The 26070-nt window shown below is 52.6% G+C and overlaps 9 protein-coding genes across 9 annotated transcripts; 4 read left to right on the forward strand and 5 right to left on the reverse strand.

Annotated features, from left to right (window-relative positions):
- Nucleotides 1–922: 922 nt before the first annotated feature.
- J4E88_006974 (uncharacterized protein) lies at nt 923–2135 on the forward strand (the record flags this gene model as incomplete). Its single annotated transcript, XM_049400596.1, has 3 exons — nt 923–1435; nt 1482–1567; nt 1616–2135. The coding sequence occupies 3 exons, from the start codon at nt 923–925 to the stop codon at nt 2133–2135; spliced, it is 1119 nt and encodes a 372-aa protein (XP_049253544.1).
- Nucleotides 2136–2547: 412 nt separating this feature from the next.
- Nucleotides 2548–3193, forward strand: J4E88_006975 (uncharacterized protein; the record flags this gene model as incomplete). Its single annotated transcript, XM_049400597.1, has 2 exons — nt 2548–2607; nt 2708–3193. The coding sequence occupies 2 exons, from the start codon at nt 2548–2550 to the stop codon at nt 3191–3193; spliced, it is 546 nt and encodes a 181-aa protein (XP_049253545.1).
- A 722-nt stretch (nt 3194–3915) lies between these two features.
- Nucleotides 3916–9511, forward strand: J4E88_006976 (uncharacterized protein; the record flags this gene model as incomplete). The annotated part of the gene is made up of 5 exons (XM_049400598.1): nt 3916–5683; nt 6481–6881; nt 6929–8827; nt 8877–9399; nt 9456–9511. The coding sequence occupies 5 exons, from the start codon at nt 3916–3918 to the stop codon at nt 9509–9511; spliced, it is 4647 nt and encodes a 1548-aa protein (XP_049253546.1).
- A 359-nt stretch (nt 9512–9870) lies between these two features.
- J4E88_006977 (uncharacterized protein) lies at nt 9871–11754 on the reverse strand (the record flags this gene model as incomplete). The annotated part of the gene is made up of 1 exon (XM_049400599.1): nt 9871–11754. The coding sequence occupies one exon, from the start codon at nt 11752–11754 to the stop codon at nt 9871–9873; it is 1884 nt and encodes a 627-aa protein (XP_049253547.1).
- An 841-nt stretch (nt 11755–12595) lies between these two features.
- On the reverse strand, nt 12596–13957 carry J4E88_006978 (uncharacterized protein; the record flags this gene model as incomplete). The annotated part of the gene is made up of 1 exon (XM_049400600.1): nt 12596–13957. The coding sequence occupies one exon, from the start codon at nt 13955–13957 to the stop codon at nt 12596–12598; it is 1362 nt and encodes a 453-aa protein (XP_049253548.1).
- Nucleotides 13958–14418: 461 nt separating this feature from the next.
- J4E88_006979 (uncharacterized protein) lies at nt 14419–18579 on the reverse strand (the record flags this gene model as incomplete). Its single annotated transcript, XM_049400601.1, has 4 exons — nt 14419–15249; nt 15557–15745; nt 17055–17297; nt 17971–18579. 4 exons carry the CDS (start codon nt 18577–18579, stop codon nt 14419–14421), a joined length of 1872 nt encoding a protein of 623 aa, XP_049253549.1.
- A 1298-nt stretch (nt 18580–19877) lies between these two features.
- On the reverse strand, nt 19878–21091 carry J4E88_006980 (uncharacterized protein; the record flags this gene model as incomplete). The annotated part of the gene is made up of 2 exons (XM_049400602.1): nt 19878–20548; nt 20596–21091. 2 exons carry the CDS (start codon nt 21089–21091, stop codon nt 19878–19880), a joined length of 1167 nt encoding a protein of 388 aa, XP_049253550.1.
- A 611-nt stretch (nt 21092–21702) lies between these two features.
- On the forward strand, nt 21703–23478 carry J4E88_006981 (uncharacterized protein; the record flags this gene model as incomplete). The annotated part of the gene is made up of 1 exon (XM_049400603.1): nt 21703–23478. The coding sequence occupies one exon, from the start codon at nt 21703–21705 to the stop codon at nt 23476–23478; it is 1776 nt and encodes a 591-aa protein (XP_049253551.1).
- Nucleotides 23479–25013: 1535 nt separating this feature from the next.
- On the reverse strand, nt 25014–25628 carry J4E88_006982 (uncharacterized protein; the record flags this gene model as incomplete). Its single annotated transcript, XM_049400604.1, has 1 exon — nt 25014–25628. One exon carries the CDS (start codon nt 25626–25628, stop codon nt 25014–25016), a length of 615 nt encoding a protein of 204 aa, XP_049253552.1.
- Between the last annotated feature and the right edge of the window lie 442 nt (nt 25629–26070).

Here is a 26070-nt window from a genome sequence, read left to right on the forward strand (position 1 = left end):
ATAACGAGCACAGGAAGTTGTAACAGCGCCCGTTGCTGCCATAAGTTGGACAGATTTGGGGAGGTGCGCCGGATGCGTTGGAAGGTAGCTCATGCATTTCGTGAGATCTTCCAAGCCTATTGCTACCTTAGCTTCCTGTTAGACCCCCAGAGATATCGGTGCGTAGTCATTTGAAGAGGCTCTAGCTGCCGTAGCCGATTCTTAAATGCTAGCGACGTGTGGAACCATTCTTCGAGGTCCATGGTGCTTGCTCATGTAGCTGGAAGGGCGGTCACCATCTCGCAGGATCGCTTTCCTGGCGCAGCAGGTCCAATTCGGGAATCGCCTTCTCCCTACCAGTATGAACTGCCACCATATCTCTAGAAGGAGAGCACGATCAATAACCATGGTCGGTTAAATGGAAGCCCCGGGGCTGGTATCTGGTGATCAGGAGATGAAGCGCGTCGGCGCACGGCGGTGATACTTCCCCACCTCTGCGTGCTTTGGCACAAGGAGATTTCAGCATCGCGTTATCGCCACAGAAAGAGTCGCATAGGCCGCCATGCACGATGGGTGATTTGTTGTTGAACTCCATGGTGGTGGTTGTATTGTAGGTTTGGGGTTGGTGTGGACAGATGCGCACGCAAGGGAAGTCGCTTACTCAGCCCCTCACTCACAGCTTGAAGCACTCCGGCTAGCGTCCTAGAGACCTGAGGCGCGAATGAAACACTGCAAACCTCAGCATCAGCGACAGTACAATAAGAACAGAATGGCCCCGTATACTGTTTGCGCAAATTGCGCATTCTCAGATATCTTACTTTTTGCTCCCGGGTAGCATTGTCGCTGTAATACATACTTTCAACGTCCGATTCGCGTCCAAGCCTCAACTACGCGCCGACGCGCCCCACCATCCTCCATGATCCAACAATCCTCTTGTATCGACATGCCCACCATGTCTTCCTCAATAAGAGAAGTACCCGTCCAGCTACCGAAGAGCTTCGACCGACCCGACGAGCCATGGCACCACTACATCAATGTCGACCTGATATGGTACGTCCTCGGGTACACGGTCTTCCACCCATTCGTATCATGGGTCGTGGTATTGTGTCTGCGCGCGCAGTACACGCCTTATGAGAACATCGAGATGCGCATTGCCATGGCTTGGGCTATGCTCATGACCGTCACCGGCATCTTCGGGCTCATCAGCGACCGGATCGCATGGGGATCACCGCGCGAGGTGGACCTGGAGGAAGAGGTTATTGTCATAACCGGCGGTGTTGACGGCCTCGGCGGTCTGCTGGCAGAGACGTATGGAATGCGCAATGCCAATATCGCCGTCCTAGACATGAAGGAGGTCGACGAAGATGAGGCGGAAAACAAGGGCGTGGTTTACTACAAGTGCGACGTGAGCGATGCAAAGCAGGTTGAAGCTGCCGTAGCCAAGATTGTCGACGACGTGAGTATTCCTCTGCTAGGAGACCGTAATCTGCTAACGAGTATAGCTCGGCGCTCCGACGATCTTGATCAACAACGCTGGTATGGTGCAGACCAAGTCAATCCTCGACTCAACCGCTGAAGATGTGGAGCGGTATGTATACTCTGGAATCCTTGTTGACGTCTACTGACACCTCACCAGCACCTTCCGCGTCAACACCCTGTCTCAGTTCACCACCCTCCGCACAATCCTCCCGCACATGCTGAAGGAAGGCCGCGGCACCATCGTAACCGTTTCCTCCGTTCTCGGCCACCTCGGCGCCGCCAACCTATCCGCATACACAGCTTCGAAAGCGGCCCTTCTGGCGCTGCACCACTCGCTCCGCGCGGAGCTTGCACAAAACCCCGCCGCAAAGGACATCAAGACAATCCTCGTACAACCTGGTCAGATGGGCACAACCATGTTTGCAGGCCTCAAGACCCCAAGCAACTTCCTAGCGCCTGTTGTCACGCCAGCGGATATTGGCAAGGACATCATCAAGCTGATCGAGAGGGGTGAGAGCGGCGAGATTGCGCTGCCTCTGTACTCAAAGTATATCCAGATCCTTGGTGTGCTGCCTGTCGGCGTGAATCATCTTGTGCGAAAGTGGAGTGGCATGGACAAGGCTGTTGGAAAGATGGGTGAGCTGAGGCAGAGGCAGAGTCTGACGGAGAAGAAATAATGGGCTGCTGATACCCACGATCTGAAGACCTTCATACGCGGATGGTCTCGGATTAATGTACAATACACGCTCATGATCTATGCGAATTAGTGTCATATGCGACTCCACTGTTATCTTTGTTTCAACCTTGCGATCACACTTGCTACAGTGTGTTACCGTCAGGGCATGCGTCCGCATCACGGAAAACATCGTGCCATTGTTCACATGTGAACGATGGTTTGCGGGGACGACTAGCGCCGTAGGGCTGATCTTAGCGAGCGCTCGCACATCTCGACCCTGAAATCGCGACGACGACATCATCATCACCACAAGAAATTGTAAGAAGATACCGGGCTATTCTGTTTGGTCTAGCAAACTTGCGTGCGACACATACTAATTGACTACCAGACTTCGTCTGCCTCAAACCAACACAATGGCCGACCAGAAAGCATCCAAGTACTACGCTGCCGAGGAGGAGGCGCAGATGAAGAAGGTATGCGCATTTCTCGCGATGAATTTTGAGCCGTTGAAGAGACACACAAATGCATATGTTGGAATTGTCGCGAATTTCGAGCTAACGACCCATTTCACAGGCGCGCAAGACAGCCCACCCCACCAAGTACCGCGAGTCGCTCGCCCCAGGAACCGTCCTGATCCTCCTCTCCGGCCGTTTCCGCGGTAAGCGCGTCGTGCTCCTGCGCCAGCTCGAACAAGGCGTCCTCCTCATCACCGGCCCCTTCAAGTCCAACGGCGTCCCCCTGCGTCGCGTCAACCACCGCTACGTCATCGCGACCTCCACCGTCGTCGACATCGCCGGTCTGGACGAGGAAGTCGTGTCGCGCGTCAGCAAGGACGAGTACTGGGCGCGCGAGAAGAAGGACGGCAAGGGCGAGGACGACTTCTTCAAGGACGGCGAGACACCTGCAAAGAAGGAGACGGATCCTCAGCGGATAGAAGACCAGAAGAAGGTGGACAAGGCGCTTATGGCTAATATCAAGAGGACTCCTGATCTTGAGTCTTATCTTGGTGCTAGCTTCGCTTTGAGGAGCAGCGATAGGCCGCATGAGATGGTCTTTTAGGTATCGGCACGAAAACGGTACGTTGACAGTACGTTAACGACCCGAGGACGAAGCAAGGACGGGGCGAGAACGAGACGAAAACGAGGCGGATACTTGCGGCAACGGTCCGACCGCGAACAACGGTTCGAACGAGGATGAGCACCCGGACGCTACGAGCGATACGGTACGATTTCATATGTAGATGAGATACCCATGAACCAAAATTTGAGCACCAACTCTGTCTTGCTCGCATCTCCGCAAACGATTGCAGTCACCCTGGCGACATTCATGCCGTTGACACGCCCACTTACATGTGTATTGCAATTGGTATGGGTTGATGGCCTGCCATTGTATTTTTCGATACTGACCTTATCCAGGTCAATGCACTCTGATCCAATCGCGGTGTCTGTCTAACATCACTTGTAATGCAGTTTTGTCCTTGGACTTTCGTGGAGTGCAGTGGGCGGCTCTGCGAAAGTGGTTACTGATTTGAGGCTGTGCCTCTAGACTTGCATCCTTTGAACCTACGTATAGCGCACCCTGCATCGCAGATGGTGTGGCCAACTGCAGTTACAAGCGTGCCAAGTAGCGAGCCTATTGGCACAGTCGTACAGCGGGTATTTGGGGGCCAGGGGGCCTTATTCTACAGCAGCCTTGTTAAGCAGCTCACATCCAGGTACGTACACGTTGTTATCCTATCTGAAGTACCCGATTCCTCGTTCGTTCTCTGATTTCCGTCAACCATGGTCTCCGATGATGGCGAGCTCTCTCATTCGAGCAGTATCATGGAGAATCGTCTCCTTAAAGAGCACGAGAAGGATCCTCAACCACCACAGTCCCCACATCAATTCTCATGGAAGACGGGATTCTGGCGGCGCTTTCCCCACTCTGGAGTTTTCGCCCTTGTCACCGCGCTGGCTGCGTCGGTCAGCATGATATACATCATCACCGCCTCAGATGGACAGCTTATTACCTCTTGGAAGTACCAGCCCACCGTTTGTCTCGCCATCTCGTACACAATCGCCAATATCGCCTTGCAATACGCTCTCGCGCAGGCTGTCACTATCGCCTGGTGGGTGAAGGCTTTGAAGGGCGATGCGAAAGTCAAGGATTTGCACGATATTTGGTCGTTCGGACATGGAGTCTTCCCCATACTGCGATCGGGACGGTCTTTCAACCTGGTCGCTTTGGCTGGACTCGCTGTTACGCTGGCGCCTATCAACGGACCTCTTTTGCAACGCGCTTCTGTCATTCACGAGCGAACGCGGATTGAGATGAAAAACATCACAATGGACATCGCAAACAAGATTCCTGAAGGGTTCACAGGGATAAGCGCTCAGTCTGGGGGCGCCGATTTACTGTCGCCCATATTCAGTAAAATTGCCAAGCAACACTCCGATGGGCGGTCTATCGTTCTCGCAAACTCAGGCTGTCAGGGTGTATGTAAGGGCACGGTACTTGCTGCTGGATACGATGCGCGTTGTATTCAGGACACCACCATCCCGTACAATTCCAGCGAATTCATAGGAAACCAGGGCTTCATAGAATGGACGTATCTCTTCTGGTCAAACCTCACTAGCATCGACGATGTTTATACTTGGCCGATCGACGAGGTCTTCATGAACTACACGTCTATGTTCAAGAGTTCGCAAGAGTGTGTCGGTTTCATGAACAGGAACCATTGCGAGCTGCGGCCCGCTCTCATCGAATACCCTATCATTATCACAAATGACACCATCGCTCTTGACCCGGAGAGCTCATGGGAAACAGACAAGACCAAATCCATGAATTCATTCTGGCAGGGTCGTACTTACGACAGCTCGAGCACCCATGGTGGCGTGAATCTTTACATGAAAGCCAAGTGGGAATCGAGCCTGGCTGTATACTGGAATTTTGGACCTGCGGGCTGGAGAACCACCACGACCGGAACGACAGTGTTCAACTACATGGCCGACCTAGGTGGATCTTTACAGTCGATGGATGACTTCTGCAACATGACGTTTCCAGATCCGACATCCGACGTCTTGAATTCACTCCGTGAGCTCTCTTTCCGAACTGCGCTTTACATACCGGGCGTGAAGGGTAACCTTAGCAAGGTTAATCCCGAGGTCCCTCAAAATCTTATCGAGTGGCCCGAGTCGGAGAGAGAGGGTATTTACCAGCAGACAATAGAAGTCGAGCAGATTGCAAAAGCAGTTGTGTTCAAGAGTCAATATCAATTTCTCGCCATTGCCATCGGCATCACGCTCGTAGCCACGGCCTGTGTTTTCACGGTATTGGCGGGATGGTGGCATCTAGGCCGCGAGGTCTCGCTCTCACCAATCGAAATCGCAAAAGCCTTCAATGCGCCGCTTCTTGCAGAGTCGCATCCCAACGCGGAGGTCAGAAGGCTGCTCAAGGAATGCGGCGAGCAACAATTGAGGTACGGTGTGGTGTGGGAGAATCCTGACTATCCCGTGACTTCGGTACCGACGCTGAGATTGGAGAAGACGGGGCTTTGCGAGAAACCGCGTAATAGACAGGTGTTAGGTCATTAGCCTTATCTGTGCGCAAGAGCCGCAACAGATCATCAGAAGGCGACTCTTGGTGTATTCAGATCCATGCATCCAGATCATCCGTCGCTCTCGTGTTTCCTCGATCGTTCGGATAACGTTTGCACCTCGTGGCAGCACCTGCCCTGTAAGACAGCGCGGTGGCGTCATTGTGGGATGAGGCGGTGGCTGAGACTTCCTACAACTGCTCATGTACTACCTCGCGACTACTTCTTCCAACGAAGCCCGTTTCCTTGGCGATGAGATGAAATCATCCATGTGGATACCATCAGGCCATGCGATAAGGTACCCAGGTAGTGACAACGCCACAGCATGACCTCACTCTCGTGCCAGCTACATGTCAGCCACACTCAACCTCGACATAGACTCTATTATACCTTTACCTACGCACTCTTTTGCCGAGTGATAACGGTCCGATGCGTCCTCTTCAGGAACTGGCCCAGGATGCCAGTGGCCACGCCAGTCCCAGTAATCACGAAACAAGCGGTTCTTTCAGTGGCACTACTCATAGTGTTGTGTCTGATGATAGCGCACAAGATGTAAGTGACTGCCTCAACGTGGAAAGAGCCGCAGCTAACAACATATGACAGGAGAAGCTCGTACAGTTTCTGGCATCATCTACCGTTGATGAGACCAGTACTAGTAGTTTGCTCAAAACGTTCTGTAGGGACATGGAACAGCCGGTGTATTCATCATTAGGGGGTCGATGTAGGTTCGACTTGCTCCGTCTCGTTCTTCAATACTGACATGAGCCAGACAAGTATCGATCCGCTGATGGAAGCAACAACAACATTCACCTGCCTAACGTCGGTAAGGCTGGTTCTTACTACGCGCGCATGGTCACTCCAAGACATATACCTACAAAGCTTCCCGATCCAGAACTGCTCTTCGATACACTGCTCGCGCGAGAAGCCAAGCCAAAGCCACACCCCAGCCAACTATCGAGTCTTTTCTTTGCCTTCGCAGCTGTCATGGTATGCGATGTGTTTCGTACAGGCGACGAAGATAACGATGTGGCCATGACATCTTCATACTTGGACTTATCGTCACTATACGGGGAATCAGAGGAAGCACAGAGCTCTGTTCGCACTTTCGTCGATGGGAAGTTGAAGCCTGATGCTTTCGCTGACACAAGGATCCTCAGCCGGCCAGCAGCGGTAAGATACGAACTCAAGTCTGTTGTGCAATTGCTCATTATCGGTAGTCCTCTGCCCTGATCGTATGCTTTTCGCGGTTTCACAACATCGTTGTCGAGCAACTGGCCATCATCAATGAGAACGGTCGATTCAGCCCTCCCTGCAACGCGGCTGGAATTGACACTGGGTTTTACAAGCGAGCTCTCAGCAAGCGCGACAACGACCTCTTCCAGACTGCACGGCTAGTAACGACCGGATTATACATCAACGTTGTCCTAAAAGACTACGTACGCACGATCCTCAACCTACAGTGCGTAGATTCCTCGGTGACCTTAGATCCACGAGCAAAGATAGAAGGTATCATTGGGCAGACAGACGTTGATAAGGCCCGCGGCAATCAGACAAGCGCCGAGATCAACATGATCTATCGCTGGCATTCGACCATATCGAAGAAGGACGAGGACTGGCTCACAGAACACATGTCTATGATATGTCCAGATATGAAGATTGGCCATCTGACATTGGAAGACATGCGAGCTGGCATGCGTCGACATGCTGCTATACCGCCTGCGGATCCTGGTCGGCGTGTCTTCGCTGGTCTCGAAAGGAAGAGCGACGGCTACTTTCGCGATGAGGATATCGTTCAAATACTCACAGAAGCCACGGATGAAGTTGCCATGAGCTTCGGCCCACGTCGTGTCCCTTTGGCGTTGAAAGTTATCGAGGTAATGAGTATCGAGCAAGGTCGACAGTGGGGCGTGGCTTCTCTCAATGAGACCAGGAGATTCTTTGGTATGACATCCCACACCTCGTTCACCGATATCCATCCCGATCCCGACGTCGCTGCCGCGCTCGAAGTCTTGTACGAAGATGTTGAGAACGTCGAGCTATATGCCGGAACTATTCTGGAAGAGCCAACTGCCCCGATGACTCCGGGATCAGGTCTGTGTGCAGGAACGACGGCGACCAGAGCAGTGGTGTCACATGCGCTCTCTCTTATTCGGGGTGATCGATTCTACACCGTGGACTACACCCCGCACCACCTGACAGCTTTTGGGTTCAACGCAGCTTCCAGCGAATACTCAATCGATGGCGGAGGTGTCATGTACAAGCTACTGATGAGAGTCTTTCCCGAATACTATCGTGGCAACTCGATTTACGCGCATTACCCGCTCACCACCCCTCCAGAGATGAGACGACGACAGAAGTCTCTCGGACACGAAGCGGATTTTAGCTATGAAAAGCCTCGCTATGACTCGCCTCCCACAGTCATCACTGATTACAAAATGATCCTCCGCATTCTTCGGGACCAGACTTTGTACACAACAGCTTGGACTCATACCTTGCGGCAATTGGAGTATCAACCACACGTTCTGCTTGGTCATACCACTGCTGCCATCAAACAGCAAGATATTATTCGGCAAGCTATACTCGGCCCGGAGGAGTCGGTAGAAATCTTTGCGCACTTCCTCAACCTGAAGACCACCCAGCTCGTGCAGAACAACAGCAAGTGGCTGTTCAAAGTTGCCGAGATAGACGCGATCAAAGACGTGGCAGCTCGCAGCTGGACACAGTTTGCTGCGTGTCTGTTCAACATCCCGATCAACGACTCGCAAGATTCAACGGCCAGCTTTGATGACAAGCAGCTCTTCAACAAGATGATAGCAGTGTTTCACTTTGTTCATCTAGACAACAACCCTGCGAAGTCGGCCGCACTCCGGAGGGATGCAATCACTGCAAGCGATGAAATGTCGAAAGAGGTCAGGGTTGTTTGCGAAGAAATGAAAGCATCGCCCGTTGTGCAATTTCCGGAAACCCGCAAACGACGACATGCGAAGCGCAATCTCATGCCAGACCATGGAGCGAAAGTGATGCAACGGCTCTTCGAAAATGGGGCAAAGGTCAAAGAAGTTGTCTCTCTAGTGGTCATACTTGCCGTAGATCTTGTCGTGTTCAGCACCTTTGCCGTAAGCCTAGACGTCGCTTCATGCATGCGCCTCTGCTGATCATTACTAGTTCTGCCAAGTTATCGATCTCTTCCTCTCGGAACCTTACCAATCTACGCACTGGCCGGACATCCAGAAACTAGCGAAAGATATCACCCCAGCAAATTCCGAGGTATTGCGCGCATACGTGCTTGAGGCTCTGCGCCTTATCACACCCGCAACTGGCTTTCTCCGCATTCCTAACACCTTTCTCACTACTAGCGACTGGCGGCACGCAGAGGGTATAAACAAGGGCGATGACCTTATCCTCGACGTGGCAACTGCATCTCGCGATCCCGCTATCTTTCCTGACCCCGACAACATCAACCTCGACCGTCCACACGAGCTATATCTACCATTCATCGACGGGCTACACGGAGCACTGACCAGGCCTATCATCGTTGCTGGTTTAGTCACCCAGTTGCGTATCTTTGCACGAATGGAAGGCCTCAGAAAGGGGCCGGGTACGCAAGAGACGTTGAGGCGGGAGGTTCAAGAGGGTACTGTAAGCTTTTTGAGCGAGGCTAAGGATGAGTGGGTCCCACTGCCAGTCAGTAAGTACAGGTTCGCTACATGAACTGTTCATGGGCATTCTAATCATCTGGAATAGGCATGCGAGTGCACTACGACACCTTCGACCCTACTGCATGCGCGACCTTGGCATGATGAGTACTATGATGGACGTCTCATGATTGAAACCATGATAGAGACGCCACACCTCCAACCAAACGAGTTACATAGTAGTCTCAAAGATGTATCCTTAGTCTCCTACTACTATACCTCCGCTTTCCTTCGCATTGGAATCTCGCGACTCGTTCCACATTGGCCTTACATTCACTCTAATTCCTTTAGCCCCGCATCTAAGTATTGGGATTGAACCAATCGCCATGCCTAAAATAAGACTCGCAGTAGTAGTACTCGTGACGATTCTCGTCATGAAATGCGCATAATGTTCCACATCTACATCTCGGAGGCCTGTTGGAGGATTAGTATACGTCTGACACAAATCATAGGTACCTTGTTACTCACAGTGCCTCATCCGGGGTATCAAGAATGACTTTCAACGCCGCTTCCTGGTCGTGATGGCGCTGGCCCTTGAAGATCGCCTCCCACTTCCGTTTCGTGGCCGTCTTCACAGCACCAGTCAACGTCACCGTTAATCTCTCCCCCAAGCTCTCTTCCTTGCACTTGTCAATCAGGAAGGGATATGCGAAGGTACAAATCCAGTCTACTATCGTACGCTGACAGCAAATGTAATCTTCTCCTCCATACCGAGGCAATCGATGTTTATCGGGTCTACAGCCCCAGGGGCTGCCCTGGTAGCCGTCATATGGTGTCCGAAAGCGGAGATGTAAGTCACGGAGGTTGTCAAGCTTTTGAAGACAAGAACCCATTGACTCAGAAGCAGTAATCGCGATCGGAGAATAAAGCAGACTAACGCCGAAGAACTCAAACCACTCCACATTCGTGAAGTTCAACTCGATCTTAGTCAGATGCTGGTAAGCCATCGCGGGACCCGCCCACGCTTTAATGGCTAGAACGAACAGGTCTGGTGTGAAGAACCGGCTACGCATTCGTACCCAGGCAAAATGGAGGAACTCGTCGCGGATCGTGGAGTTCACCGCCGAAAGCGAGAGACTCGGTTTGTGCACAGGAGGTCGATCTTCCGGCACACGGTTTTCATCCCATGGAGACGCCAACAGTGCCTCACCCTTTACACGCATAAACAAACCGGGGTGATAGCCCAGCCCCAGAGTTAGCTGAGCTTCAGATTCCGGCTCTCCATCGGGCCAGAAGCAGGTGTACCCTTCAGCGGTGCACAAACTGTTCAGCGGGTATACTTCACCGCCAAGCGCGGCCTTGTAAATCTTCTCTCGGATCTCAGCTGGAAAGTCCTCGAAGCGACGTTTGCTGCCCTTGCTCTTGTACCACTTGAACTGCAAGTGATAGCCAAGGCGACCGAGCCATTCGCGCGACTTGATGTTCTTCGCGAGCCAATCACCGAAAGACACCCATTCCTTCTTGTCTGTTTCGTAGATGTGGATAGTCTCGGCAGTTGGCGGCGAGCCATTAGGCAATATGGTAACCCATTTCGCCTGTTTCACGCTGTCTTTCTCCACGACTTCAAGGTAGTAAGACTTGATATCGAAGAGATTCATATAAGGCGGCCAGAGCGGAGGTGCATCGTTGACAGGCCGGATGTTGACCCGCAGGGCGAAAGCAGCAAAGTTGTGTTTCTTCGGCGCGATCATCGTGTGGTACATCTCAGCGAGTACGGGGTCATTGAAGTGCCAGCCCTTGTTGAACTCGTACGTGGTCTCTTCGGTGAAGCGGCCGACTTGTCCATCGCGTGGGCGCCGCATCATCACGAGCGCGTCGGTGATCTTGTCGTTGCGCGCATCGGAGAGGACGCGGTTGTACTTGCGAGGACGCTTTGCGAGGTCACCGGCTGGAGGATCGAAGATTGCTACGCGGCTTAAGAGAAAGATTGGTGCTGCTGCGTTGAGCGTCGAGGACTTGACGGGCACGAATGGGGGCGCTGTGGCGGTGAGCTTTGAGCTCTTTGCAATACCAGTGGTTCCGAGGGAGTTGTCAGGGTCAAGTTCTTGGATGACGGAGTCGAGAGTAGCCGTATTCGAGGGAAGAGTGTTGTACTCGTGTTGCCAGTGCTCGCAGGAGTCATATGATAGGCTAAAGGGAGTCACCTCGAAGCCGCTCGAGTACTGTTGAATGGGATAACCGTGATAGCCGACGGGCGAATGCACATGGTAATTCCAATACTGAGCTGGTACGAACAATGGTATCCGAGGAAGAGTAGGACTAGCCATGTCGTGTTCGGTACCTGACTGCGAGTGGTAGCCAGGGTCGGAAGGGTCCGCGGAGAGACCGGAAGCAGCCATTTCGGACATCGTGTTGGAGTTGAGGAAGTTGGTGGGCCTTGTAGTTGAGTGTGTCCGATAGACTAGGGCTTGATATATCCGGGTATATGCACAGGGAGGTGATACTAGCGCCAAGTAATGGGGACGGTCTGTGCATTCTGCTGTAGGCAGTAGTAATATGGAATGGAGTAGCGTATACAGAGGCTTCACTTTGCTTTGTCTGGTTTCTTCCATGTTAGTTGGGCTACTAAATGTACAGAACAGTTAGTCAAAATACCTGGTGCATTGGATCGTGGCAACAAAACTTTTGCGAGGCCACCTACACACGATATAAAGCATGATGAAGTAAATCGTTGACATGTTTATGGTTTGTGAAGCTAGCTTTGAGTTTCATGTGGCGAATAGATAAGTAGGATTCATGTTCAAACCCGTCTTGTTCGATGTGTGCAGATTGCGATCTTGGTCTCTAAAGCTTCACTCATTCTTCGTCCAGTGAAGAAGCATCCTCAATTACAGCACCTTCTATCAGGACTCCAATGGCTGTCCGCATCTGACGATATCCGGTGTACCCCTCCAGCTCGTTGAACAAGGTCATCTCGCCTTGCGACGAGCCTGTTGGACTGGATGCCTTGGTCTTCCGAAATCTGGATGACATGCTCCTGGTCTTGGCTCGCTCAAGAAGCGTCACCCTATTCCTCGCAGTCGAAATCGTCAGGCCGAGGTAACTCGTCCCAAGACAAGCCGTGATCGTAGTGAAAGTGACGGGTATCACTCATGACCTGGCAAGGCGTGCGACAGAAGCATGGAGGTGGGCTATCACTGATTTTAGCAAATGAACAGCGTGGAAAGCTTTCTGAGGATGAGTAGGTGCTTACATATCTGCTGGGGGCGTGTCGAGAATAGCCGCCTGCTCGACAGCGTGGTCCATGATGCCGATTTTGTCCCTTGCAGGTAGCGCAAGGAGTTTATTCCACTTGTCCTTTGTGTCCTTCTTCAGGATACCGCCTAGTCTCACCTTTGGTAGATCCTTTACAAATGGCCAGGCGAACGTCATGATCCAGTCGACCATTGTACGTTGACAACAGGTAAAGCTGTGCTCAACGCCCCACCTGGTATTACGCATCCCAGAGGGATAGTAACACGCTCCATCCTCCGGGCTTCGAAACCAAAGCTGGAGAGTTGACAGTCCGTTCAATGTAGGAAGAATAGGTCCAAGAGATACACCGCTGTCCATGTAGAAGTTTGAACGCACTCGTACGCCGAAGAAACTGAACCAATCGGACATCGTGAAATCGAGAATGAGATGATTGAGCCAGTTATAGTCCGGTTTAGTACTCGCCTCAAGAACTGATCTGAGCTGAATTGGTGAGAAGAAGCACTTTCGGGTGTCCTCCCAGCCAGCCTGAAGAGCCTCCCCGTGGGTCTGCCTGTTGATAGACAAGAGTGCAATGTTGGGCTCGTAGGCGGAGCAGCCTGTAACTTGGTGCTCACGTCCTCCATATAACAGTGAGGGGTGGCGTTGGTCGATTTTACTGCTGTCATGCCAATTGCGGAAGCCCAAGCCGAGACGAACCTCAGCGTCCTTGGATGTAGTCAAAGGGTAGATTCGAGGACCGAGAGCAAATTCGAAGATCTTCATGCGCATCTCCGTCGGGAGGTCGGCGAGCCGAAAATGCTTTCCATTGAGCCTCCACCATGTGCGCTGCGCCCTGTAGCCCTTTTCCCCTACCAATTCTTTGGCAGGCGTCTGGCTGGAAAGAAGCCAGTCCTTCAACACAACCCATTCTTTACCAATCTTCAGATGTAGATTATTCTCCGTTGGGCCGGGCATTGCTGGGGCAAAGGTTACCCAAGCGGTGACTGGAAACTCATTGACACTGTCCACAAAGGTATACAGTTTGCTGCAGTACGTAGTGTAGTCGGGTAAAGCCAGCCAGAACGGCGATGACTTGTCGGTAGGTTCTACTCGAAAGTTCATGGCCGCGACGCCGATGTGTTTGGCCTTCATGTCGCGAATAAGGCGTATAATATACCTTATGACTGGGTCGTTCTGGCGAGGTGCGGGTTCGAATGTGTACTTATATTTTTCCTTTCCGTGATCGAGCATCTCCAGTTTATCAGAGGGTGGCGGACAGCACCGTACGCTGTTAAAGCGGTTGATTGCCTCCCCTTTTCCATCATCATTCCTCGCTGCGCGAAGTAGATGGCGGATTCGGGTTTCCAGGTAGGGCATGGTTGTCGAAGTTGGCGATGGGGTTCGTGGACAAGCGTACTAAGTTGAGAGAACCGCTTGCGGGGTTGATGAGCGGAGTGGCGATGAGTTCACTGGAGGAGTACGAGGTGTTGCGACATATGTAGTGGGCCTTCGGCGCTTAGCGTAAATGGAACGTAGGCTCCAGTCAAGGGGTCAGAGTTCATAGCTTGGGCGACAATGAATTCATTTTCGATGAGCTTCGAAGGGGTGACAAGGGCGGTTTCCGTGTACACGCCAATGTATCCGTGTCTGGGATCAGTCGAGTAGCAATCATGCAGACAGGTACACTAGGCAACTCGCCCAGGCTAGAGAGGACAACGGTTAAATTGATCAAGAACAGACGTTGCTTAAGCGGTACGGCAGATAGAAACAACTCCTACTCCCAAGAACGCCTCGCCATACCAATGCTCCAAGACAAACTGAGCTGCCTTGGACCATACTCACCACAACAGATAAGCGCCAACAAACAATGAAGCTATGGAAAGCCTTTGGCTTCTCAGAATATGCGCCGTGCTAGTACCTTCTGTTCCACAGCACGACTGCTCGTTGTACGTGACGTTGTTGGCCGTCGCAGCAACCTGGAAGACAGAGCCATTAAAGTTGCCATAGTTGTAGTAGTCGACGAGTATCCAATTCGGCGGACGAGCCCACATTTTCTCGCAGTTTTGTACATTGAGACCAACGCTACCGTTTCCGGACACAGCATTGATCTCATCGAGAAGGGAGTATGCTGGTATGAGGATGCTGCTCACGCCTGGGAGACTGACTTCGATGTTCAGGTTGTGGTTCATCACGTACATGCGCTCGCGTGAGACTTCTTCTGGCTGGTTCGGGGGTCGTTGCTCCGTGCATGGGAATGCGGGATCGGTGGGTGAGAAGGGTGTTTGCCATTGATAGTTGAATTCGCTGAGCAGCCACGGGACTTGTTCCTGGTCTGCGCCATAGTCCAAGATCACCACGACACGCTTATTCCTAATAATCATCTCGGCCAATGTGGGCCAGTCCGTCAGATTCAGACTAGCCGAAGGTGGTGTCCATATGTATTCCATTATTCCCGAGTTTTGGAAAGGTGCGATATAGTCTGTCGCTGGGTTTCGAGTGTCCTGGCCGTTGTTGTTGCCCATCATGATGGCAATGACTTCGAACGGGTTTTGGTCGAGCCAACCTTTGACTGTTGCGAGGTATGATTCGAGGGTACCCACGTCGAGCAGGTTACAGGAGGTATGGCAGAGGCGTATAGCGGAGGTCTCGTTGGGTTTCTGGGTCTCGAACTGCACTATTGTTCAACGTCAGCCAGAGTCTTTCCGTATCGTGTATGATGCGCTTACACCCTCGAACTCCATCATTGAGCTGATTAAGCACTGGGTAGTCTTGGTTGCTGGCTGCATTGTGCGGCCTCACGAATGGGCTGTTATGTGCGACGACCATAGAGATGTTGGAAAACCTCCTCTGGCAAAACTCGACGTATCCATTGCATGGCTGAGTATTAGTCGGGCTTGGACGAGCAGATGTCGTGGTCGATGAAGCAGTGCCGTTTGAGGATTCGGTCGAAGGAGACAGCCCGACTATGGCTGTCACCTCTTGTGTTGTCGTCGACGAGGTAGCGGTGGCGTTCTGCCGTCCGGATGTGAATGTGCTCAGGACAATGCCCGGGAGACCGCTCGAGAAGTCGGCGGAGTAAGTGCTCGTAAAGGTACTGGAGACATCGATGATCGTTTCAGTAGAACTGGTAGGTATAGGCGTATCTGACGTGGAGGAGGGAGAAGACTGTGCGGTTATAGGTATTGTAAGTAGGGCCAAAGGGAAGAAAAACAACGTAGGAATCATGAGGGCGATGCGAAAGAATGACGAAGAACTAGTTAGCATGTGTTATGCAATGTCGGCATACAATTGATGCTATGCGCTGCACTTATCGAGAGACGAGGTCAAGACAGTCTGCCTTACCAGCACTACGTTGGTGGTGCACCTTAGCTGACATTCGGCGGAAAGCACGATGACGGCATTGCTCGCCTCGAACGCCGTCACACGTTGTGTCGGATCTACGCGGGGAAGGCTGAATGCGACCATCTCGAAGGCCTATCCATCCTGGGAAACGCCTGTCGCGTTGGTCGGAGATTTAGATGGGTCCAATAGCAGCTACACAATGGTCTGTCGCGAAAATTGACTGCAGTAGGGCTGGCCTTCGCTGCTGTAGGGCTTGTGGCGGTTTTGGCGTACGCGGGTCTCAAAAGCCGCGTCGTGAGGCATTTTGACGCGTCATTAGCCTCCAAGGCTGCGGGTCACGACCGATAGAATCATTGAACGATGAAAAGAGTGCTGAATGGTGATCTCGCTGTGGGACTGTAGAGAGAGAGGCTGGAGTTGCGTACGCGACATGGAACCTTGGAAGACGCCCAGCCTCGCGTGACACGCTAACCGTTTAAGCTTCACCTGGGCAGGGACTGAGGGTCAAGCCTCATGGAGGTCCACCCCATGTGCATACAAGCTTTGGGCCGACTAGGCACACTACTTCCATCAGAGCTCTCGTCGTCTTTTTGCTCTCTAGTGTGTTGTTTTCCTATCTCCGGAGGCATTTACACACGACTCCTGGAGGGCTCGTTCTAGCCTCAACAGCGAAGAGCATGCCGGCCGAGCCTACTGAACACCTTGATATTGGAGACACAGAAATCGAGTTTCAACCTAGAGAATTATCAAACTTGATTGTCACATAGAACTCGCGCTTCTTCCTGTCACCATTCTACTAATCCCAGCAGCCGTTACATCGACGCAGGTCCACCTCACATCCGGATTCGCCGCAAATCTCCATCTACCATCTGATCGACGAAGAAGTCAATGCGCCTTGAACTCACACCAGAGGCCTGAACTTAGTTCAGGCAATCTCTCACACGAACACCCTCTTAACCCCAACCTTAACACAACTCGGCGGATCTACCAAAAGCAGTCAGCACAGTCCCACCACCCCAACATCAGCATCTACCCAAAAAAAGCAAGCACCAAACTTACCAGGTTTCCCAATCCCCGTCCCCCACACCAAAGTCTGCCTAACATACCCCGTCCCATAGTACGTGAAGCAAACCCACCAGCGATAATAGCCCGTCCACTCCCCCATTTCAGGTTTTTCCGCCCCCCAGGTAATCGGATTCTGGAAGTTGAGTATGTCGTTGTTGTCGAAGGAGAGGCTGCCGTCGCCACTGTAGGTCATGGCGAGCTGGGCGATGGATAAGGGGACGATGTCTTGGGGTTGGAGGAGCACGGAGAGGTCGATGGGGTAGGGGTCGTAGGGGATGGTCCAGGAGAGGATGCCTTGGGTGCCGAAGGTCTGGGCGGGGTGTTAGTGGGTGTGGGGATGGGGTTTGTGGATTTCTTTTGATGGGCGGTAGGGCTGATGGGGAAGGCAGGGGGATTTAGAGGGGATGCAGACGTTTGTGATAGCAGTATCGGTTGTGTTGTGGGTCAGGACAACGGGATACTGGGCCCCTTCTTCTGAAAGCGTGGGGCAGAGCGTGAAAACTGCTGCACCTGCATGGCATGCAGATAGTGTTTTGCCATTCAGGGAAAGATCTTCGGATATGAGGACGAGATTGAAGGGGTCAGATTGTATGGTATAGATGGGTTCACAATCGTATTCGCAATCAGCGTCAGCGTGAGTGAGAGCTGCGAAAGCGAGAAGGATGGGAACAAGTTTGAACATGGCGGTGGTAATCTGTACGGCGCGTACAGGTGCAACTTGAGCCAGAAAGATAGGGAGACAGGACGCTGGCTTATAGATATCCATGGAGGTCACCTTCGATCACATCACGATGACTGGCATCTGTCAGAACGTACACGTGGAACGGATTGCGCATGTCAAAAGAGTGTCATTATCTATTAGCATTAGTTGCGTAGCACGTCAAGTCGTAAATCCCGATTGGGCCTTCCTCCATCCCCCCTCTTCTGATCCAACCATTACGGAACAGAAATTTTCATCACAATCTTCCGCTCTAGACAAATACCCTCGTCACGTTGACCGAGACACAGGTTGGGTTGTCTGGCTTGCCCGCACCCAATCCCCATGCCAGGTTGTTGTACCTGTAGCTGGCATAGTCCGTGTCGCAAGCAAACCAGCGGTAGAATTCCTGGTAGTTGCCTGTGTTGTTCTCGCCGCGGACGTAGCCCTGATACGTGAGTTCGTCCTGAGAGTCGAAAGCTAGCATAGTCGTATCGCTTCCGCTTCCGGGGCTGAGAGTGATGCCTGCAAGGTTGGAAGTTGGGTCGAGGTTGAAAGCCGCTGATGAGGGAATGTCGAGGGTGGTGGTGTTCAACCACCAGGTCAAGATGCCTGGTAGGCCGAAGCCGTCCTCTGGTGCTTGAGAGTAGACAGATGTGTTGAATTGAAATTGTGCGCCGTCGAGGGGTTCTGGGCTGTCTCCTACGCCAGCGTTGCTGAGGCAGAGTGATTCGATGGCTGCACCGACGTGACAGGCGCTTAGCGTGTCATTGACCTTTCCGTCTTCGGATGTGACGACTAGGAAGAATGGTGCAGAGCTGATGTTGTAGAACGGATCCTGTGCGCTCGTAACGGCAGCTGCTGCAAGGGTGAGGGCGATGGATGAGGTCTTCATTTTGGATGATGTGGATTAATCTTGTAGGTGGTCGATGCGATGATAGAGTCTTAGGTATGCTAGGCGTTGATCGAGTAGGTAGGAGCTGATGAGTGGAATTTACCAGCAACGGCACGGTCGAGCTTTATACTCACGATCATCCTTCGTAGTCGCCGTATTCGCGCAGCCTCATCGCAGCTCCCTCCAAAGGTTCCACCTGGACAGCAGTCATGTGTTCCACCATAACGGGCCCCAGCCAGCCCATGACGTTCCGCTACCCGTTAGCTTTGGCCGCCTTGCCACACCCACGATGATCCCTTCCAGTCGGCTGCGTTCGCTCCGTATGCAGTACCGCACGGCATGCCCGATGAGGGTCAGCGCAACTCAATCAGGGCAGTTATAGATCAACCCCGCGCGTTAGCGAGCGAAGCTTTCCCCAGCCTGCCGGATAAGTCTTGCATAAGTGCCACAAGTGCCACAGCCGCACAGGGCCTCAGGGTGCATGTAGCGTGAAGATCAGCTGTCAATACGAGGGTCGAATCGATAGCTCAGTACCGAACCTGCAGGTGAAAAAAGTAAAGGTGCGGCGAAAAAGCTGTGTTCGTAAACGTGAGCAATATGAGAGGCATCATAAGCACTGCTTTGGAAGGCTGATTAAGCCTAGTACGAGGTCGTATATGACCTTGCTCGTGATGTGCTGATGCATTCAATATTGTGTTAATTGTGCACCCTCGTACGATGACGATGATGGTGGAGAGTAGTACGTTGCTCTCTGTCAATGACGCAAGGGTTCAGGCCGGTTGTAAGCCGGAGTTACCCTGTTAGCGTCAAACCTTGGAAGCTTATCGATTCTAAACTCGCCGGAGGTGTGACATCGTCTACGGCTTCAGATTTACACCCTCACACCAACTACGAGATGAATGGCTGTGATCGGGATACTGCCTTTGCGATGGTCGCCTTGATTCACTACGCTTCCGCCAGCAACTCCCGTATACGAACTGACCGGTCGCAACACCTAATAATATACAGAGCGCCGGACGCGTAGAATACTAAGAACAGAGCTACGAAGCCATTCTCGAGCCACCGTTGCAACTCTATACTCCTATGGTGAGGTAAGATCTTACGATTACATACTATAAACCGTATGTATGCTTGAGGACCTTATTCCATCGACATCAGAGCGCTGACTGACGACAGGCGCAATATCGCAATAGCCCTTTCGATCAACTATGATGCAACCACTGGACACCCACTCCTCGTATACGCGCAGCACGTAGCTTCGTCATATAAGCAACTCCGACAGCCGATGAGCCACCACACTAGCGATGTCTTGCTCCGCCATCATATCCACTGGCACCCAGCGCAGTGGCCGGCTCGTCGTCAGCATGTGCGCTCCTCCTCTCGGCCGAGTCCCGCGATACATCCTCATATGCAGGTTTTGGTTGCGTCCAGTACCAACAGGCCCATGTGATCCAGCAGAAGATGACATCGAATCCCACGCTGCTCACTGCTGGGTGTTCTAGCAGAGCACTTTGGATTCCCACAAAACCACCATAGGCATACGCTGTTGAGGTAGTCCATGCCAGCATCAGCCCGGCATTCCCTAGGACCAGTGCCCACATGTAGTTGTAGATCTTGTCGGTGAATTGGATATCCTCGATGAAGGATGAGGGCGGTACAACAGCGCGTGCAATGGGCAAGAGCATCAAAGCGATGTGTGGAGCCATGAGCACCGGCATGAAGTGTGTAGGGTGATGCCAGTAGTGTTCGTCTGCTAGTTGCATCGCGGGATAAGCAGTTGCGAAGATGGCGAAAAGGTTTAGGAGCCATGGACCTAGCCACGTTTGCCGGCGCGAACCATATGACGATGGAGCTGGTGCCGGCGGGCTCAATAGTAAGGTGAGCATGAAGAGGTTTGTAGCAAAACTGATGGCCACAATCTGGCCAAGCAGCATGAATGCCCAGGTATACCGGATACCGCGACGAATTCCTAGATATGTTAGTTCAGTGTGTCAATCGATACGAATAGTCTTCTACCTTTCTGCTCCAGATACAACCCCAGACCCAATGCAAAGAAGAATATCTGGTGTGACCACCAGTACCTCGCATATCCGATGATGACAGTCTCCCATGCCTCTCGAAACAATGAAGTCTCTTTCAACCACAAACCCCAGTGATTCTGGTCAGGTTCAAGCTCGTAGTAGCTACGCCACATCAGCCAAGACTGATAGCTGACCTTGAAGTACTGGAACATGTGCGTCCATGTTGTGAGCAAGCTGCCCGCAGCAAGTGCACTGAATAGCCAGACATGTCTTCTCGGTGGGAGCTGTGCAGTAGTTGACTTTCGCAACACGCTAGCTCTTTTCGCAAGTCTCAAGATGATGAAGACTGCGACAGAGAAGCATGTCAACAGATAGGAGAAGAAGATGGCATATGGCCGGGTGTTGGTATCGGACCCTTCTGGGGGCGGTTCGCGATGCATGGAGCGGTGCGGGACAGAGTATCCAGGCGGCCCGAATCCTGGAGGGGCCATCGTGAGACGATTTATGGGGTTTGTTGGGCAGCCATCACGTACAGTATGCTCTCCAGCCTTTATGCTGCCGTTGACGGTGACGAAACGTGTCAAGTGCGGATCAAAGGGCTCTTCTGCTTTGCCGGCAATGTGTATTGATTAACGGCTATCTTGGGACTGAGCTCCTAGGATGCGGCCGCGGTCGGTTGTTGCGCCAATGATGGCGTGGCTGATGCAGGGATGGCCAACCTCCGCAACACGTGCCCAGGTGCCTCGGTGCCAAGGCGCCAGTGAGATCGTCATGTTTTCCCAGGTCCGTCGCGGTCTCGTCTTCGAAGATTCTCGTCCCTTGTTTTGCTTCAAGTAGCTTTCCTCCCCTGTGCTAACCTTCGCTGTTGCTTTCTCGCACATTCTCCTACTCTGTCACGACAAACTGCAAACGCCAAACCTCACAACACGGTGATGTCAGGCACACGGACCATTTGAGCTTTGCAAACCCTGATTGGCTGTTGTTTCATCATTTGGACCTCACCGCCACGCCCAAGCTACCAGACGCCCAAGTTGCGTAGCTCCGTCGATATTTTCCAGTCATCTACTGTGGTGTTTGAACATTCATTGAAGCTGTCGCCGCGATGACCGATACACCGCAGACCACGGCGGGTGCCAACCCCAAGGAAGCCAGGGTCCTAGAGCAGCATCTAGACCCAAGCTTCGACTTCTCAGAGTTTGACCCAGCGACGCCAGCGGCAGAAGAGGGCGCAGATAACGCCTCCAACTCGGGCGACCGCCAGCTTCCGGAATCGTCGTTGCGGTTACAGGGTGGCGACATCCACCGCGACCTGTACAAGATTGCGGCACAGAACAGACGGCAAAAGTTGCACCAACGAGCAGCAACCTTTTCTGATGCAGTCCACTTTGGCCGCAACCCTGCCCCGTCAATCTCAGACGTTGACCATGACGAACTACCTGTTCGCGACCAGCTCGCGCCCGGCGGTCTGAGACGCCAATACTTACAACGGCAAAGCAAGCGTGTCAGCTACATCTCGGAGCCTGTTACACGAAACTTCATTTCGTTCCTTGAACTGTATGGCCAATTCGCCGGTGAAGATCTTGATGAAGATTCGTCGGATGCGGAATCTGCTGTTGAAGAAGAAGATGAGGGGCAAGGCGAGCGAAGACCACTTCTCGGACGCCGACAAAGCTCGAAGAGACTGAGGGCTCAGGGTGATGCGGACCAAGTCAAGACCTTCTTCACTCTCCTAAAGGCGTTCATCGGTACCGGAATCATGTTCTTGCCCAAGGCCTTCAAGAACGGCGGCATGCTGTTTTCGTCGATCACCATGATCATGGTTTCTGCCATTACAGCGCTGTGCTTCGAGTTGCTGCTGGCGACAAGAAAGAGGTATGGTGGTGGTGGTTACGGTGATCTGGGTTCTATCGTCGTGGGACCGAGATTCCGTGCCCTCATCTTGGTATCCATCACGCTTTCGCAAATCGGCTTCGTATGCGCTGGTCTTATTTTCACCGCGGACAACCTTCGATCGTTCCTGGATGCTGTTACTCACGCCGAGGAGCCCCTCTCAACCAATGCGCTCATCGGTATCCAGATCGCTGTTCTGATACCCATGTCCTTCATCCGAAACATCTCCAAGCTCGGACCTGCCGCCCTTCTCGCCGATGTCTTCATTCTCATCGGTTTGACGTACATCTACTGGTACGATATCTCATCGATCACCAAGATGGGTGGTTTCAACCCGTCTATCGAACTCTTCAACCCCCGCGACTTTACTCTGACTATCGGTTCCGCGATCTTCACCTTTGAGGGCATCGGCCTTATCCTCCCCATCCAGTCCAGCATGAAAGAACCCGAGCACTTCAGCAAGCTCCTCTACATCGTCATGCTCATCATCACCGTCATTTTCACGTCTGTCGGTGTCCTCTGCTACGGAACTTTCGGCGAGAACGTTTCCGTCGAGGTCATCACCAACTTCCCCCAGACCAGCAAGCTCGTCAACGCCGTCCAGTTCCTCTACTCCATGGCCGTCCTCGTCGGCACACCAGTGCAACTCTTCCCCGCCATGCGTAACATTGAGCTCAAGATCTTTGGTCGCGCATCCGGCAAGCAGAGCAACATGACCAAGTGGAAGAAGAACGCCTTCAGGACGTGTCTCGTCATTCTTTGCGGTGCCATCGCTATCCTTGGAGCTAGCGACCTCGATAAGTTCGTCGCGCTTATTGGAAGCTTTGCCTGTGTGCCTCTGGTGTACATCTATCCTGCCTACCTGCACTACAAGGGCGTCGCCAACCGTCCTTGGGAGAAGTTCGGTGACATCTCCATGATGGTCATCGGTGTCGTTGCCATGGTGTACACTACCAGTATCACACTTGCTAGGTGGTCTGAGACCTAAGAACAGAAAAAAGGGTGATTGGAAGAGTGCAGAAAAGTCCCTTTACAGTACGGTGGAAGCAGCGTCGCTATTGCATAATTTGTTTCTCGCACGGCGTTCAGGTGGATGGGTGAATGGGATGTCTTTGTTATGGTATTTTTAACGCGCGCATGTTACAGTTACGTGTAACGATAATGGCATACTAGTACGATCTCGTCTCCTCGCATTTCCCCTGTGATGAGCTCTACAGCTCAGTTACCTCGCTTCCCCTTCCACAAGCGTCTTACTACTGATCAACATTGAACGCCTCTTGCAACCTACGCCAGAACGGGAACGCCTCTCTCGATGCCCATACTTCAAGAAGGCAAATGATGACACAAGCTGCCTTAAACAGCCAGAGAAGTCCGACGGAGATGTCGCAAAGGTACCGCCAGGCGACGATCATTACCATGTCCATTAGTGTCATATCAACCTCATCAGGCTCAACATCACCGAGCCATGCATTCCGAGCCTCTATCTCCTCTCTCGTCATCCTCCTCGCAACTCGGGCTACCTCTTCCTTTTCCTTCCTAATACTCCTCTCTTCTTCCCTCTCTACACTCCGCCAAATCTCCGCTAGATCTTCTAATCCTTCTCTCTTTATCTCAAACCACTTTGCCCGACACAGCGGACATTTGTTGCTATTCGGCATTCCTGATGCGAGCGACTTGCGCAGACATTGATAGCCGAAGATATGGTCAACGCAATGTGGTGTGTTGGTGATGAGAACGGGTGCGTGAGCAGCGTGGAACGGGTCTTGACAGATTCCGCATGTTGTGCCTGGGGTGGGGTAGAGGGGGTGTGAGGGCAGGAGTGGGAGGAGGTTGCTGGCGAGGAAGGTGGGTAGGGTGGTTGTGGTGGTTGTGGAAGTTTGAGATGGTGTAGGATGTACAACACGCCTACGCTGACCTGGATTGGTTCTTGGTAGAGGGGTAGGGTCGAGGAGTGTTGCGGTGACGGAAGGGGGGAAGATTTCAGTTAGTGATGGGGAGTGGTAATCTTCTGGTAGCGCAGCGGATTCTGGTTGGGCTAGAGAGCTGGCTGCTCGTTGTATGGGCGAAGACGGGCGGTATGGTTGGCTTGGGTCTATTCCTCCGAAGCGGTCGCGCCTGCCTCCTGGATAGAGATCAGATGGTGAGATTCTCTCGTGATGGATCCAGTAGGGGCGGGTGGTAGGATGGCTTTCGCCTGTTTGGGGAGGAGGAGGAGAAGACATGTTTCGCAGGTTCGATGGTTGAGCGCTGTGGTTGCGGTGAGGGATGGTTATAGACGTTCTTTACGTTGAGAAATGTTCACTAGTGGATGAAAATGGGCGATGGAATGTATAGCTGCATAGAGAAGTCTAGTCGAATGGCTCGTGCCCTGGCTTTCATTGCTTTGGCCTACTGCCTACTTCACTGTACCCCAAAGTACCTCTCGAGTGATGAGAGCCTGCAGTTGAAGAATCACCTCAAGCTAATCTAAGGCTACAACGTGAGCCGAGAAGGAGAGATACCCGAGGATCCAGCTATACGCATCTAAACCGCGTTCTTCTCCACTTCTGCTCTCGGGTCATCGACAACCTCCCACTCATCGTCCGCGTCAATCTTGTCCCACTCCTCTTCGTCCGAGTCCAAGTTCAGTGTCTCGAACTCTTCCTCGGGAACCTTCTCTTCGGGGGCCTTGGACTTATCTATAGCCAGCACCCTGTCCAGCTCGGCACAGGCAGCGGGATCCGTCTGCACCGAAGCGAGGTTCTCGACTGCGAAACGCGATTTGATAGTTTTTGTGGTCTTCTGGCTCCTGACGGGCAACTGAGTCCTCCTGCCTGCCACGTCAGAGGGGTTGAGGGAGTATGTCGGCACATCGCGTTTGGCAGGTGTTGTGGGGGTTGTGCTAGTCGTCGGTCGCGCAACAACCTTGCTCTGAGCGCGCTCCGCTTTCTTAGCAGAGGTGTCCGTCTGTGGTCCGTTCCTGAGCATCTCCAAAAGCTCGGGGAAGGAGAGTCCAACATTGCCCATATCCGCGACCATTGTGTCGATCTCTGCGTCAGTGTATTTCCGCTGGCGAAGATCACGAATAGTTGCTAGGCGTGCTCTGAGGCCTGGTGAGCCGTCGAGTTGTGTTGGTTCGTAGCCAGAAGCCCGAGACATGGTTTTTGGTGGGGCCTTTATCCAGGCATCCGAGGCCGATTTGGGTGAAGTGTAGACATTAGGCTGGTAAGCTGGAGGCTCCCAAATTGTGGGCTTGAGAACTCTAGACTTGAGAGGTGTAGGCTCTCCGAAGACTGGCGGCTTATGTCTGTCACCAAGACTTCGAATTGGTAACGTAGTCCTTGATGTATCTCTGGAGGCGGAAGAAGGAGTGCTGAAATCGACATTTGCGTAAGCAAGCTTGGCGGAATGAGATCCATGTACCTCTCCCGTCTCCTGATTGATGGGCGCGATAATTTTCGCGGAGGTATCGGTAGTATTTGAAGAGGTATAGCCCCATGGCCAGGGCCGTGTGAGCCCGGGGAACTTTGCTTCGGCTGAAGTGCCGGCTTGGTTGACAGTCATGCCCACCCGAGCATGGGATGTTGAGAACAAAGGAGGC

The sequence above is a fragment of the Alternaria novae-zelandiae genome, assembly GCF_023758075.1.
Source record: "Alternaria novae-zelandiae strain BMP 2774 chromosome Unknown scaffold_14, whole genome shotgun sequence".
NCBI classification, from domain to species: Eukaryota; Fungi; Ascomycota; class Dothideomycetes; order Pleosporales; family Pleosporaceae; genus Alternaria; species Alternaria novae-zelandiae.